The sequence below is a fragment of the Scaptodrosophila lebanonensis genome, unplaced genomic scaffold, assembly GCF_003285725.1.
Source record: "Scaptodrosophila lebanonensis strain 11010-0011.00,11010-0021.00 unplaced genomic scaffold, SlebRS2 tig00000001-arrow-pilon, whole genome shotgun sequence".
Lineage (NCBI taxonomy): Eukaryota > Metazoa > Arthropoda > Insecta > Diptera > Drosophilidae > Scaptodrosophila > Scaptodrosophila lebanonensis.
In genome coordinates this window covers 14,452,763-14,465,696 of record NW_022060529.1, presented here as the reverse complement: position 1 = coordinate 14,465,696, position 12,934 = coordinate 14,452,763, and the positions used below count along the sequence as shown (strand labels likewise).

Below are 12,934 nucleotides of genomic sequence, written 5' to 3'. Positions count from 1 at the left end.
ACTGCGTGTCTAAAATTTAATGAAATTGTGGCAGTGCAGCCAAGGAGAAGGAGGAGGATAGAAATGCAATTGACGGGAGCAGTCGAGCGAGCGCTACGCTTTTGAGAGTTTTGCCAATCAGCCATGGTGTTGCAGATAATTGAGATATTAGCTATATAGCACGGCTCTGGCATTTGAAAATCTCACAATAAACGTGCAGAAATTACTGAAATGCCGCCTAATGAGTTGTGAATACAATTGAATAAGATGGCATGCTTTCGGATAAGGCCTGCCACTTCTTCTCTTATGATCGAATTAGGCACGTCCAGCTCGTATAAATGCAATTATTTTCTTTAGATCGCAACTTTATCTGAGCGGCCAGCTATTCTGAACTGCAATCAGAAAAGAGGTCTTTGCAATTGAATAATATACTCGGTGAGCATTGAAGTTACTTAGAAAGACTTTTATTTGCCGTGCAATTATGTTAACATTTTCTATAATAACCAGCAACAGTTTCTTGTTTTAAAATAGTTTGTCGAATGAGCGGCTGTCGAGACAACGCCTTTTAAGATTTGGAATCAATTTCATATTTCGCTCCAATTACTCCGTTCGCTGGATAGCAATATTTGAACAAAAGCTGACACCGCAAACCATTGAACTACTTTTCACATTTCATCATTTATGGTATTTATTCGTACATTGTGTTTTTGTTATTACTTCTCTCTATCTCCATAAATCATTTACTTAAGAAAGCCAGTTACGTTATGATACTTGGAATATGGTTGCATTGCTTATTGTTTATAAAATTGTTTTGTTTTATTTATCAACCAAAAGAGGCACTCGTATGCATGTAAAGTATATCAGCTCTACTTGAAAAGTCGCTCTTCAATCAACATTAGATAATAAGCTAAGTTATTTATAGCCGAAAATTCCGAAAATTTAGAAATAAAACAATAATATAAATCAACAAGATTTTAATATTGATCTATTAATCTCCCAACAGACATTTCTACTCATAATAATATTTTACCTACCCCCTTAAAAAAAGAACTAACACAGTTTTCCTGAACTTTGCATCTTTTTTACGCATCCAAATATCATGTCAGATTATTATATCATTTACATATCTATCATAGAAATTATATGGTTTAAGTAATGTTTTTGTATCAAAATTTTCTTTATTTCTAAATATAAATTATTAAAAGAAGCAGAATTTTGATAATGTTGTGGTTATACCTGACGGCCCTGCATCGTTAACACGTACAAATTCCTTCTAACTAAATATTCGATAGTTCGAATACCTATGATAGAGATAAGATATTGTTTGACCTCCTGTATTTAATTTTAGTGAATACGTTTAAAATTTGTTGTGAAGAGTGGGAGATATCTTCGCTAATTTGAAGCATCGGATCCATTCCAAGACAGATCCACAACAAGAGAAAAAAAGTAATCACAAAAGTAAAATTAATTTACTCCGATTTAAATTAGCCTTCTTAAGCGCGTATTATGTGCACATTGCTAATATTTTCCAAGTCTTTCACAGCATCATGTCAACAATATTGATAGATACATAGTTGTAGTTTGTTTTGTACGAACATCTTATGAGTTTAAATAGTTGAGTGATATAATGGGGCTGGCTAAAAAAAATGCAAGTATAATAATCACACAAAACAATTAAAGAACTTTGTTTGGTTACAAATAATTATTTGAAGTTAATTGCCTGTGCATTCTTAGCCAACATTTGTGTTGCCGACTCGACCAGTTTGGTCTGCCAAAAGCAATAAAAATGTCAAACATTTGCGTTTAATTACCCTCGCATATTTGCACGAGCATTGAGGAAACGACAACGATCAAAGCCAAATAGATCCAAAATCTTCTTAACCCCAATTTATGTGTGAGCCGACCATACACGTATATAACTGGACACATGCACGTCAATTTCATGCAACATTTCAACGCATTTGGACGCCAGCTTGTGTATTTTTCGCCCGGCGAGTGACATTTATCGCAAAATTGCATGCAGCTTAGAAAATCGTACGAACAGGTTTTGGCCAAAAGAGAAAACCGCCCAGGTACGATGGTATGTGTGGTGTTGGCCAAGCAATCGTGGCCGTATTTGGCAGTAAAGCGACGGAGGCAGAGACTGCGAAGGTGCTTGTGGCGCATTCGAATTGAACCGTCGTTTTGGCCAGCCCCTGCTCGTTCAATTTAGTATTGTTGTTATCAAAGTCAATCAAAGGCGCACAATTCATTTGTGACAGATTATGCCTTGACTTTGTTTGGGCAACAGTTGACAGCCAGCAGCGGGCAAGCGATCAATCGACAAAGGCTTTGAATCAAATCGATCGATGTCTGGGCATTTTCTGTATGCTTTTTTCTTTTTTTTAGAAAGTCACACGACCATGTCTGTGATGGATCGTACAGAGCTACTCGTAAATACATTCGAGTAATAATAAAAATGCTTTTTCGGTTTGGATTTTTGGCACTAAGAGACAAATAAAATTTGCATTGGATATCCACCAGAAACAATACATAAAACTTTCTCCCGGCAAGCGTTTAGGCCAGCAAGTAGTCCATCAGACAGCCAGGCATCATCGTCACATGATTGTGTTGTTAATGATGCGAACGGAGGCAGAAAGCAATTTGCAGCCCGATCTGTTTAGGCGCCCTGACATGTGTCAGCTCGAGATTCAACATCCACTCCACTCCACTCCACACCACAATTCAATGGCAAGCACTTGCACCGAGTATTTGCCCAAAGTCAAGACATTCACTTTTCCCACTTGACCATAAAACAAATCCATTAATTTTGCGCAAGCGAAAGGGCCACCTTGAGGCGTTGCAGAGAGCAGTCTAACAAATACAAGTATAGTGTAGCTGATTCAGTTTCGGTTTCTATTCAATAAAGATATGCATACCAGAGCGGCTTTGCCGCGCTAGTTGTTGTTATTAATTTGCATAAATTTACCAACCAAATATAATTTGAAAAGACTGTTGAATCGTTTCTCGTGCTGGCAAATTGCCTTTTTCAGCTGCTGCTGCTGCTACTGCTGGTGTGGCCATCAGAAACATCAACAAGTTTCTCACGTTGATTAGTAAATCTAACTTGTTTCCCCTCCCTCTTTCCTGCACCCCATTAAGCAGCTAATAGCTGGCTTTGTTCGCCTCTTACAAGTATTGTTTATGCTCTACATCTGCTGCAATTGGATACAAATCAACATTTTTGTGAATGAAAACTCAAGCTGCATGACATGCAATTGCAATCTAGAGTCTAGAGTTTCACATAAACACCCAAAGACGCGAACAAATGACTTTAATTACAAAACAGCGGGCAACGCAATTAGAAGAAATAACAAATTAAAAGTGAAACATGAGCTGCGGCTCGCTCTGCTCTTTGATGTGCCTGTGCCTGGGCCTGTGCCTGTGCCTTATGCTTTACAAGTCTCTGTGTGTTTGGAATTTAAAAAGCAATGTTGTCGTTTTTCGTTGTTGTGGTTGTTGTTGTTGTGGCTATAAGGTTTTTGCTTCGCTGCATAATCGCGCACTGTGCCACAAACTGGGAGAAAGTACAGAAAGCGGAGGCAATACCGTCAACGTGATCGTGAACAGAGACTGGAAGATGCCACCAAAACGCCAACACTGGTCAGGCAAGCTTTAACTTTATGGTCAGCCTGATGGGCACATGGCACTTGGCATCGCACACTCGTATGAGATGCTTCGTGAAAGAGCTGCCACTGACAGGCGCGGTAATTTTTGAGGTTTTACAAATTGTAGAACCGCACGCATGCGCGCAGCTGCGAACAGGAACACATCTGGGGCTGGCCAATCATAATGGTGCTGTGAGCCAATTTGCTGCACTCAACGCATTAGAGTATCAGAGCGAGATGAGTGCTCAGCTAATTGGAAATGCAAATGCAAATGCAAATGCCAGTGAATGGGAAGACCATTAGCTTGAATAATTTCAAAACAATTACCAAACGCTATTCAAAACTAATTAAACTAAGACTCTCCAAGAGACTGAAATCGACTGTATTATTAATGCTATTTTTTTAAATATATATTCAGTTACAAGAGTACAAAAAATTAATGTTAACAATTAAAAATCGTATTCTAATAAGTCAGCTGGCTGCCTTGTTTTGACCCTTGTTATTGGGCGTTCATCTGGTAGGGGCCTGGCCAGCCTCTTTTTTGGTTGGCCAGCTTCTACGGTCTAATTTTTTTTTTTTTTTTTTTGTACTGTTAATATTTCAATAACTTACATTAAACTTATAGCAAAATATAATTACAAATAATCCGATCCAAATCGTTTCATACAGCAGAAAATCTTAAAAATATTGTAAGTTAAAATGCAAACAAATATAGCTTAAGGCTCTGGTAGCTAGGCCAAAAGTCCCTGCTAGGTTATAGTTTTAACTTTAAGTTAACCCATTAAATAAATAAATAAATAAATAAATAAATAAATAAATAAACAAACAAATAACAACTTAAGAGTTAAGTCTTGTACGTTCTCCAAGATTGAGATCACGGTGCAGTGTAGAAAACTGTATTATTGTAAATAGTTATGAAATAAATTAGATAACTTAATAGGCCGTGCTTAAAGGCAACCTTTTTGAATGAAGAATAATTCTTAAATAAAAAAAGAATTGTTTAAGGAACTTGTCATAGACCATCGTATAAGTTTTAAGTGTGGAAATTTTGTTCTTCGCTGCTATTAAATTATTGGTAACTAAAAGCTTATAAAGCAGTGTTTAGGCTAACTTTAAAGCAAATATTTTCTACCGATATTTTGGACTAATATCTGAGACAGTTGGACAGAAATAAATGAAATGGGTTCTATCATATATTTCCGATAAATATTTACATTTAGGGTATCTGTACTTGATTCGATTTCCAGAAAGCTAAAAATTAGTGCTCCACTATGATAAAAGGACTCAACCAGCTGGCAGGATTCCCACAATGCGAGTCTCTTCCGACTACGCTCCGGTTCGAATTACGGTTCGAAAGATTGAACTTGCGAATAAAATACTTGCAGTCTTAAATGCTATAAGTGTGGTTTCATATAATAAAATATAAGACTGTAAAAAAAAATTGATGAAAAGGAAAATTATTGCCAAGTATGTAGTAAGTCCCAAAACAACTTGATTCTCTTGAGCAAGCAATTAAAGACGTTAGTAAGAATTCACTGTTTATTTCACTTTGTGTTGAAGCTAAAACGCTGATAAGTCCAAATATCGATAGCTATATATGTACATATCTAATTGTGGTTCATCTGTTTCTCATTGCAGCACTTTCTCGAATCAGTCAGTCGGCAAATACAAGCCCACGCCAGCACCACGCCACACTCACAACATGCAACAGCCAAGCAGTTATTACACACAGACGGAGAGCGAGCTGTTGCACCTGGAGGCTGGAGGTGCGGCCCCCTATGCGCTCCATAGAGGCGACTTGGCCTCCAGATCACAACAGCAGCAACAACAGCAACAACAGCAGCAGCAACAACAGCAGCAACAGCCACAACAAACCACTAGCAGCAACGCGAACAATTTGGATGCACAGTCGGCCGCCAGCAGCAGCAATGGTGGTGGCAGCAACGGCACGCCCTCCCACTTTGTGTCCCCAATGCAGCGTCGCCACTGCCAGCCGCCCTCGCACCTGCCCCTGAACTCGGTCTCCTCGCCGCTGCGCACCGCCAACTACAAAACGGCCGCCTCGGTCAGCGTCTACCATCACAGCCATCACCAGCAACTGGACTTTCAGCGCAATTCGCAGTCGGATGACGACAGCGGCTGCGCTCTGGAAGAGTACACGTGGGTGCCGCCGGGTCTGCGACCGGATCAGGTGAGGGCACATGTGGCGATTTGTCACAGCTAATTAGAGTGAAATCGAAAACAAGCGACCAGGGAGCCACACTACATACAAGCACATACTATAGTTGACTTTATAATTTCCAATACCACCTGCTGCTCAACTGCTCGTATGAATGGGACTTTTGCTTTCGTTTGGCATTCGCTCAATTTCCACGCTCCATTAGCTCGCCAGCATTGCACACACCGGCTGGCCAAAACCAATCGAAATCAAAAGCAATCCTGTTATATACGAGTATACTACGAATATAGTATAGTCTCTAATGCCTGGCCACATGCACGTTTAAGGAAATCGCACGAACGCTTTAATTACATCAGCTCTTTTTTTGGCTCGAAAATTATCGAGCCGAATCGAAAAGCGATCGATCGCAGGCGAAAGCGTGTGTAATTAAATTGTTGCTAGTTTTGGTAGCAATTAGACGAGGAAATGTTGGCCATTAGTCAGCGAGCCAACATGTAGAGTCGTTTTCCATTCGAGCCGCGCTTATGCAATGCGCATGGGCCATGGCTGGGAAAATGCTCAAATCTATTTGCTGAATTTTCGGTCAATTTTTTCATAGCAGCCTGACATTTGCAACATTTCCACTTTCGCACGCCTGGCCAGCTGGCGATATAAATACGGGCAACATAAATCTCGACTTCGTGTCCCACCCAAAATCGCCAGCAGCAATGGCCTTAAAGTTGACAACGTGTTCAACGCTGGCCGCCTGTGGGCGGCTACCGTTGCACGGCAATGTGTAGCGGGCGTGTGTCGCATTTGTTGTTGTAGCTATTGTTGTTGTCGTTGTTGGGAACTAATGGCCCGCGCAAATCGCTGCAAAGATATACAATACGAGCATGGTGGAGACAACTGCAGAAAAACAAAGCGACGGTAACATTTTAGTGAAAGTGTTTACCGCTCTGTGAGTTGAACTGTGATTAATTCGTTCGAAGTTGTCATTAGTTAGCCACATTTGTCTAGCTTGTCTGTTTGAATACATTTTAGGGGCATTTATAATGGAACTCTTAATCGCAACTGCAGTTCAACTGTCCTATCCCTTTCAGACCCCACGCCAAACTACTGAATATTTTTTTATGATTTTTGAAATAAGTATATGGTCATTATATTTTTTGGGAATGTTTTCAATGTCTAGCTTAAATATTCTTCATGGACTTTTCAGGACATGGATTTTCAGTTAAAATTAAAATTTCAAAGCATTTTTTTTGCAACAAATAACTGAAAATCATCTTAAACATTAAAATTTATTTTAAAAAAAATCTAAATGCCGTATTTTTGCTATTTTTTTGTTGTTGCTTAATTTGTAATTGAAGTGTTTTTTTTAGTGATTTCAATGCTAGGTTTTGCAAGTTAAATATTCTTCATATATCTTAAAAACGTTTTAAAAAAAATCTAAATGCCTTATTTTTGCTAGTTTTTTGCTGTTAATTTAATTTTTAATTGAAGTGTTTTCAATGTCTAGGTTTCGCAATTTAAATATTCTTCATGGACTTTTCAGGACATGGATTTTCATTTAAAATTTAAAATTTCAAAGCATCTTTTTTTGCAACAAATAACTGAAACTCATCTTAAACATTAAAATTTATTTAAAAAAAATCTAAATGCCTTATTTTTGCTAGTTTTTTGCTGCTTAATTTGTAATTGAAGTGTTTTTTTAGTGATTTCAATGCTAGGTTTTGCAAGTTAAATATTCTTCATAAACCTTAAAAAAATTTAAAAAAAATCTAAATGCCTTATTTTTGCTAGTTTTTTGCTGTTAATTTAATTTTTAATTGAAGGCTTTTCAATGTCTAGGTTTTGCAATTTAAATATTCTTCATGGACTTTTCAGGACATGGATTTTCATTTAAAATTTCAAAGCATTTTTTTTTTTGCAACAAATAACTGAAAGTCAGCTTAAACATTAAAATTTATTTAAAAAAAATCTAAATGCCTTATTTTTGCTAGTTTTTTGCTGCTTAATTTGTAATTGAAGTGTTTTTTTAGTGATTTCAATGCTAGGTTTTGCAAGTTAAATATTCTTCATAAACCTTAAAAAAATTTAAAAAAAATCTAAATTCATTATTTTCACTAGTTTTTTGCTGTTAATTTAATTTTTAATTGAAGTGTTTTCAATGTCTAGGTTTCGCAATTTAAATATTCTTCATGGACTTTTAAGGACATGGATTTTCATTTAAAATTTAAAATTTCAAAGCATTTTTTTTTTGCAACAAATAACTGAAACTAATTTTAAACATTAAAATTTATTTTAAAAAAAATCTAAATGGCTTATTTTTGCTAGTTTTTTGCTGTTAATTTAATTTTTAATTGAAGTGTTTTCTTAGTTCTGCAGCTTATTTTGTGAAAAATGAAAAGTTTCACTCATGTTCAAATAACTGTAAAGCTAATCGCGGAGCAATGAAACAATAAACATGCAGAGCCGATAGGTCTTATAAATATTCGTTAAATACTTATAAATGGAAATATGTGGACAGATGCATCAGACTCTGAAGGGGCTATAATGCCATCCGCGTTGAAGCGTGAGAGGTACTTCAATATTTCGACTACTATAGTAGTAGTCTGGCCACTTGCTCATAATCCAATCAACGCACACTTACTTTATGCAATTGCTCGACTCTATTCTTTCTCCTCTACTTGTATATAATATATATTTTTTCTGCTCGTTAACAGGTTCGCTTGTACTTCAGCCAACTGCCCGACGACAAAGTGCCCTACGTCAACAGTCCGGGCGAGAAGTATCGCGTGAAACAATTGCTGCACCAGCTGCCGCCGCAAGATAACGAAGTGAGTATTAGCCAGAAGAGGACGTTGACGACGACAAAAGCCCCTTCGACTCATACAAAAGAAAAAAAAAAAAAACAGCATAAGAATGCAGTTGGTGGCGCCAAGTCGTAAAAATTGAAAAGCAACCAAAGGAGCAGCAGACTTGGCCAACAAACATTCAAAGTGCGCCACGCAAAGTTCAGTCGAAGTAGTAGCCGCCTTTTTTGTTCACGTCTTGAGATTAAAAAACTTGCACTGCCATTGCTGCCGCTGCTGCCTTTTGAGTTGCTGTAACAGAGCTTTTAATTAAAATTTACAACAAACTTTGCCCCCTCCCTCCCGCCCCTCTCTTTGCAGGTGCGCTACTGCCATTCGCTGAGCGACGAGGAGCGGAAGGAGCTGCGCATTTTCTCGGCACAACGCAAACGCGAAGCGCTCGGACGCGGAGCCGTTCGTCTGCTGTCCGACGAGAGGCCCTGCAAGGGTGTAAGTACCAGAAAAGATTCCCATTTCTATGGAATACATATTTCCATTCTAATTGTTGTGCAAAAAATTTACATTTTATTATTAAGAAAAGGCGAAGAGCGCGCGAGTTTCGATTTCATCTTCATAGCCAGGGCGAAGTTGTTGGCAAAAGTTTGACAGTTTGCTGTTTATAAATTTTCCTTGGAAGACAAAGCAAAAAAAATTGACAATGGCCCTGCCAAAAACAATAACCGTTGCCCAGACGCCAGACGGGAGCTGAAGGGATGGGATGGTCGATGGGGGGGGGGGGAGGGGGGCTGGGGTGCCTGGCATAAAGGGCCAACTTTCAAACGTCGCGTCGCTTGCGTGCCAAGTTGCCAAGTTGCCAGTGCTAGCTGGCAGCAGCGTCTCAAATAAAAGATGACAAAAAGATTTCATTAAGTACACTTTTAGCAAACGCCAAAGTGCTGCAGTGTACTGCACAGTGGCAGTAAAATGAAAAGCGAAGCAGGGAAACTGCAAATGAAAAACGTTGTTGCAAAAACAATTGCAGCGACTTGGTTTGTTTGGGAAACACAAAAGGCCCGGCTGCCAGCAGCAACTGCATTCAGAGTCGAAGTTGATGTTTTTCTGCAGCGTCCCCGTAGCACCCGCTCCCCCCCTCCCCTCCCACTCCTCCCCCTCTCTCTACACACACACAAGAAAACTTGGGGAGCGAAAAGTGAATGTGCATATACACAACCTTACGAAATGGCATTAAAGTGCCATAGCAATGCCATAAAGTAGTAGCAGTTCGCTACGTATAGTACTATACTATACGTACTATACTTCCAATATAGAGCAGTATCTGTAGTCTATACAATGCGCTACCCTTTCTGTGTGAGTTCCCTGAAACTTTGGCGTCCCACCGCACGCACGTCCCTGCGAAATTTGCATCGTTATTAGCCGGCAGTCTCTGGGCATGTGTTGGCCAACCATTTTCTGCTAACGCTAACGCAGTTGTTCGTCCCTCCATGGATGATAGTTCTCGATTTTATTGTGCGCACATTCTCCACTCGTAGAACTTATTAAAAAGTTTATGCCGCACGCTTCCACTTTTACTTCTGCGAGTCTGTCTGGACAGGCACACTGCTCGAAGAGAAGGTCGAGTCTGTTACGCTCATGAAGTGCAACCCAAAATGTCTCCTTAAAGCCGTGATTTAACTCGCCAGCTGGTTTTTACGTAATTTCGTTGAAATAGAGATAATTATAGCCATAAACTATGTGTGATTTGTGTGGACTGGAAGTAGTTAGTTGGTCAAATATTGATATGGCGTTATGGTTTCTTGAATTAATTTAAGAAGGCAGAGCCAACATTCTCAGACGTTTAATGAAGAAGAATCCATCTGCATATTGAAATCAGATTCAATTACCGCAGCTGGTTTTTTATAATATTGTGCTGGGAGATAAGTATAATCAACACTACATTCAATATTCGCAAAAGGATCTGTGGTTTCACAAATTCATGGCAATTAAGCGTGGTTTAAATTAGCTTAAACAATTAAAAGCCATTAAGCCTCAGAGAGTAAGAATATATTTATAATTGTTATGAAAATGTTCATTTTATATCAAAGGTTAAAAACATATTTTTTGCCCGACAAGCTTTCTATATATGATGCTTAATTATTTGTATGCCCTCTACCCGCACGATAAAAAGGATATATTAGGTTTGTTCAAGGTATGTAAAAGGCAAAAGGAGACATCTCTGAAAGTACTTGTATATAAATATGTTCTTAATCAGCATGACGAGATAAATCGAAAACGCCATGTCCGCCTGTCTAGATAGGACCTGAAATTCGGAGAGGGTTGAGCTGAAATTCACTAAACTTGGTATGTAGGCTCCAGGCATCACGAGCTTGCTGTTGTGTTATTTCTTGTTAAAATTAAACTAACTTGGCTTAAGCTATAAATTTTGTAAATAGGAATTGAAGGGAAACTTGTATTTAATTCTCAGAAACAAAAAGGAGGTAATAATTCGGGAAACAAGAAAGTCAAATTTGCTGTTCATACTACTCTGGAGAATTTCGGATACTTCTGCAATAGTGTCATTATCTCCATTATTTTCTATTACAGCTCGAAATTTTGAACCTAAAAATGTTTTTTAGTGTCACTTTCTTAGGTTTCTATTTATTTATTGACAACCACTTTTTAAACAATTATCATTACAATATCATTTAGTCTGTTTTAAAAGTCTTCGATAAATGTAAAGTAGACCTTTGAATAAAGTTGCGGCTTTGCATCAAACATCCAGGTCTGCACAACAACATATTCTCCAGTTGGCAGAGGAACGGGTATCTTGGCCGGATTAACGTATAAATCCTTAATTCCTTGTGGACCCTTGGATGACAGAATCATATAAATAGACCTCAATATGTTATTTTTTAAATAACTACTCACCACATAGGGGCACGAGTGATTCATCGTCGTAAAGTCCTTGATGAGATCGAAAAACACTTTGATAACGGGTTGGTTGCGTCTCCGTATGAATTCACAAGCGTTTATGGTGTAGTCCACAAGGAAGGGCTTGTATCCATTCGCTCTCTTCAGTAGTTGAAGCCTCATGTATATGTCGTTTGCCGGATGAAGGATAGTGAGTCCAATATTCAATGTCGTCTTGTTTCGTTGCACGGCTTTGAGGCGACACTGATTTGTGACAACCCAGGACTTGTTGAGGGACTCGCACACGGCATTCGTCATTTTGAAGAACGCTGCGTGCTGAAAAGGGATTGAAAATTATGTGTATTCGATTGTATTCAATTTCATGAAAATTACATTTTGCTTAGAGCTAAGCAACATTATTGCCAACAGTCCAAAAATAATAAGCGTTATGCGCATTATAGTCAGTCTTCTCTGGGGAATTGTTTTAATTTTACTAAACAACTAAACTAAATAAACCAAAACTATTGCTCTTTGGTTACGCTTCACAAAATCAATTATTATTTTTAATAACTTGGCTGTGGAAAAGTTCCATTATCAAAACTAAAATCTTTTCATACTCGATTTTCCCTGATATATCAGGGATATTTAACTCAGTCAGTGCCAGTCTCTCCGCAACTAGATGGGTTGGGTCACAAATATTTGTTTTAAATAGGCATACATTTTAGGAGTCTGAGGTACAATTCAATCCATAATTTATCTCTGTCCGTCTGAATGAACGTACGATACGTAGATATTGAAAATAGACTGATTTCGTGCTATTTTTCTGTTGTTTATTTTTCTCCAGAATTTAGTCAATACTGTCCACAATTCCAAGCTATATTCTAAAAAAAATTGGCGAAACAGTTCTACACGAGCGTGTCTAAGACAAAGATGGAAGTTTGTCTTTTCGATTACCATTCTAAATTCTACAGAAATTAAAAGTAATCTTTGGAAATAAAAAGTGCTTATTTATGTAATATCGAGGTCAGGAGCAAAACGTAATCCAAGTTGGTATCGAAATTGGCAATTATAGAAGAATAATTTGATAGGTTCTTACCACTTGTGGGCGTTGTGCAAGAGATTTTTTCACATATTCATAAATGCATTCAAATTTTGTAAGTTTGTTGCATACATTTCTGACCTGATAAGGACACATATCGATTGATTCACTGTTAAATAGTCCTGCCTTGTTGCGCTGCAATTGGATCTTTTGTACATATATTCCTTATAAACTGAATAATATATTCCTTCATCATCAATTAACAATTCAATAATTTATAACAATTCAGAAAAATATTTTTGATAAAATGTTGAAAATTGATATTTGGATTAAAGGTGTTGAGGTTGCGTCGCCAATCCTTTAAAGGGTAGTAATTAATCACAAGCCACGCTTGGCTGCAGGACTCTTA

The 12,934-nt window shown here is 38.0% G+C and overlaps 2 protein-coding genes across 2 annotated transcripts in view; one reads left to right on the top strand and one right to left on the bottom strand.

Moving 5' to 3' along the window:
• Positions 1 to 12,934, top strand: part of LOC115624417 (protein espinas) — a 36,054-nt gene that overhangs the window by 16,944 nt on the left and 6,176 nt on the right. The window contains exons 4-7 of the mRNA XM_030519168.1: positions 5,265 to 5,406; positions 5,470 to 5,817; positions 8,511 to 8,624; positions 8,961 to 9,089. Coding sequence (XP_030375028.1) covers positions 5,265 to 5,406; positions 5,470 to 5,817; positions 8,511 to 8,624; positions 8,961 to 9,089 — 733 coding nt within the window. The remainder of the gene's footprint in view (positions 1 to 5,264; positions 5,407 to 5,469; positions 5,818 to 8,510; positions 8,625 to 8,960; positions 9,090 to 12,934) is intronic.
• LOC115634371 lies at positions 11,292 to 11,912 on the bottom strand. Its single transcript, XM_030532048.1, has 2 exons — positions 11,505 to 11,912; positions 11,292 to 11,444 (listed from the first exon to the last, which is right to left on the bottom strand). Exons 1-2 carry the CDS (start codon positions 11,802 to 11,804, stop codon positions 11,292 to 11,294), a joined length of 453 nt encoding a protein of 150 aa, XP_030387908.1. The 5' UTR covers positions 11,805 to 11,912.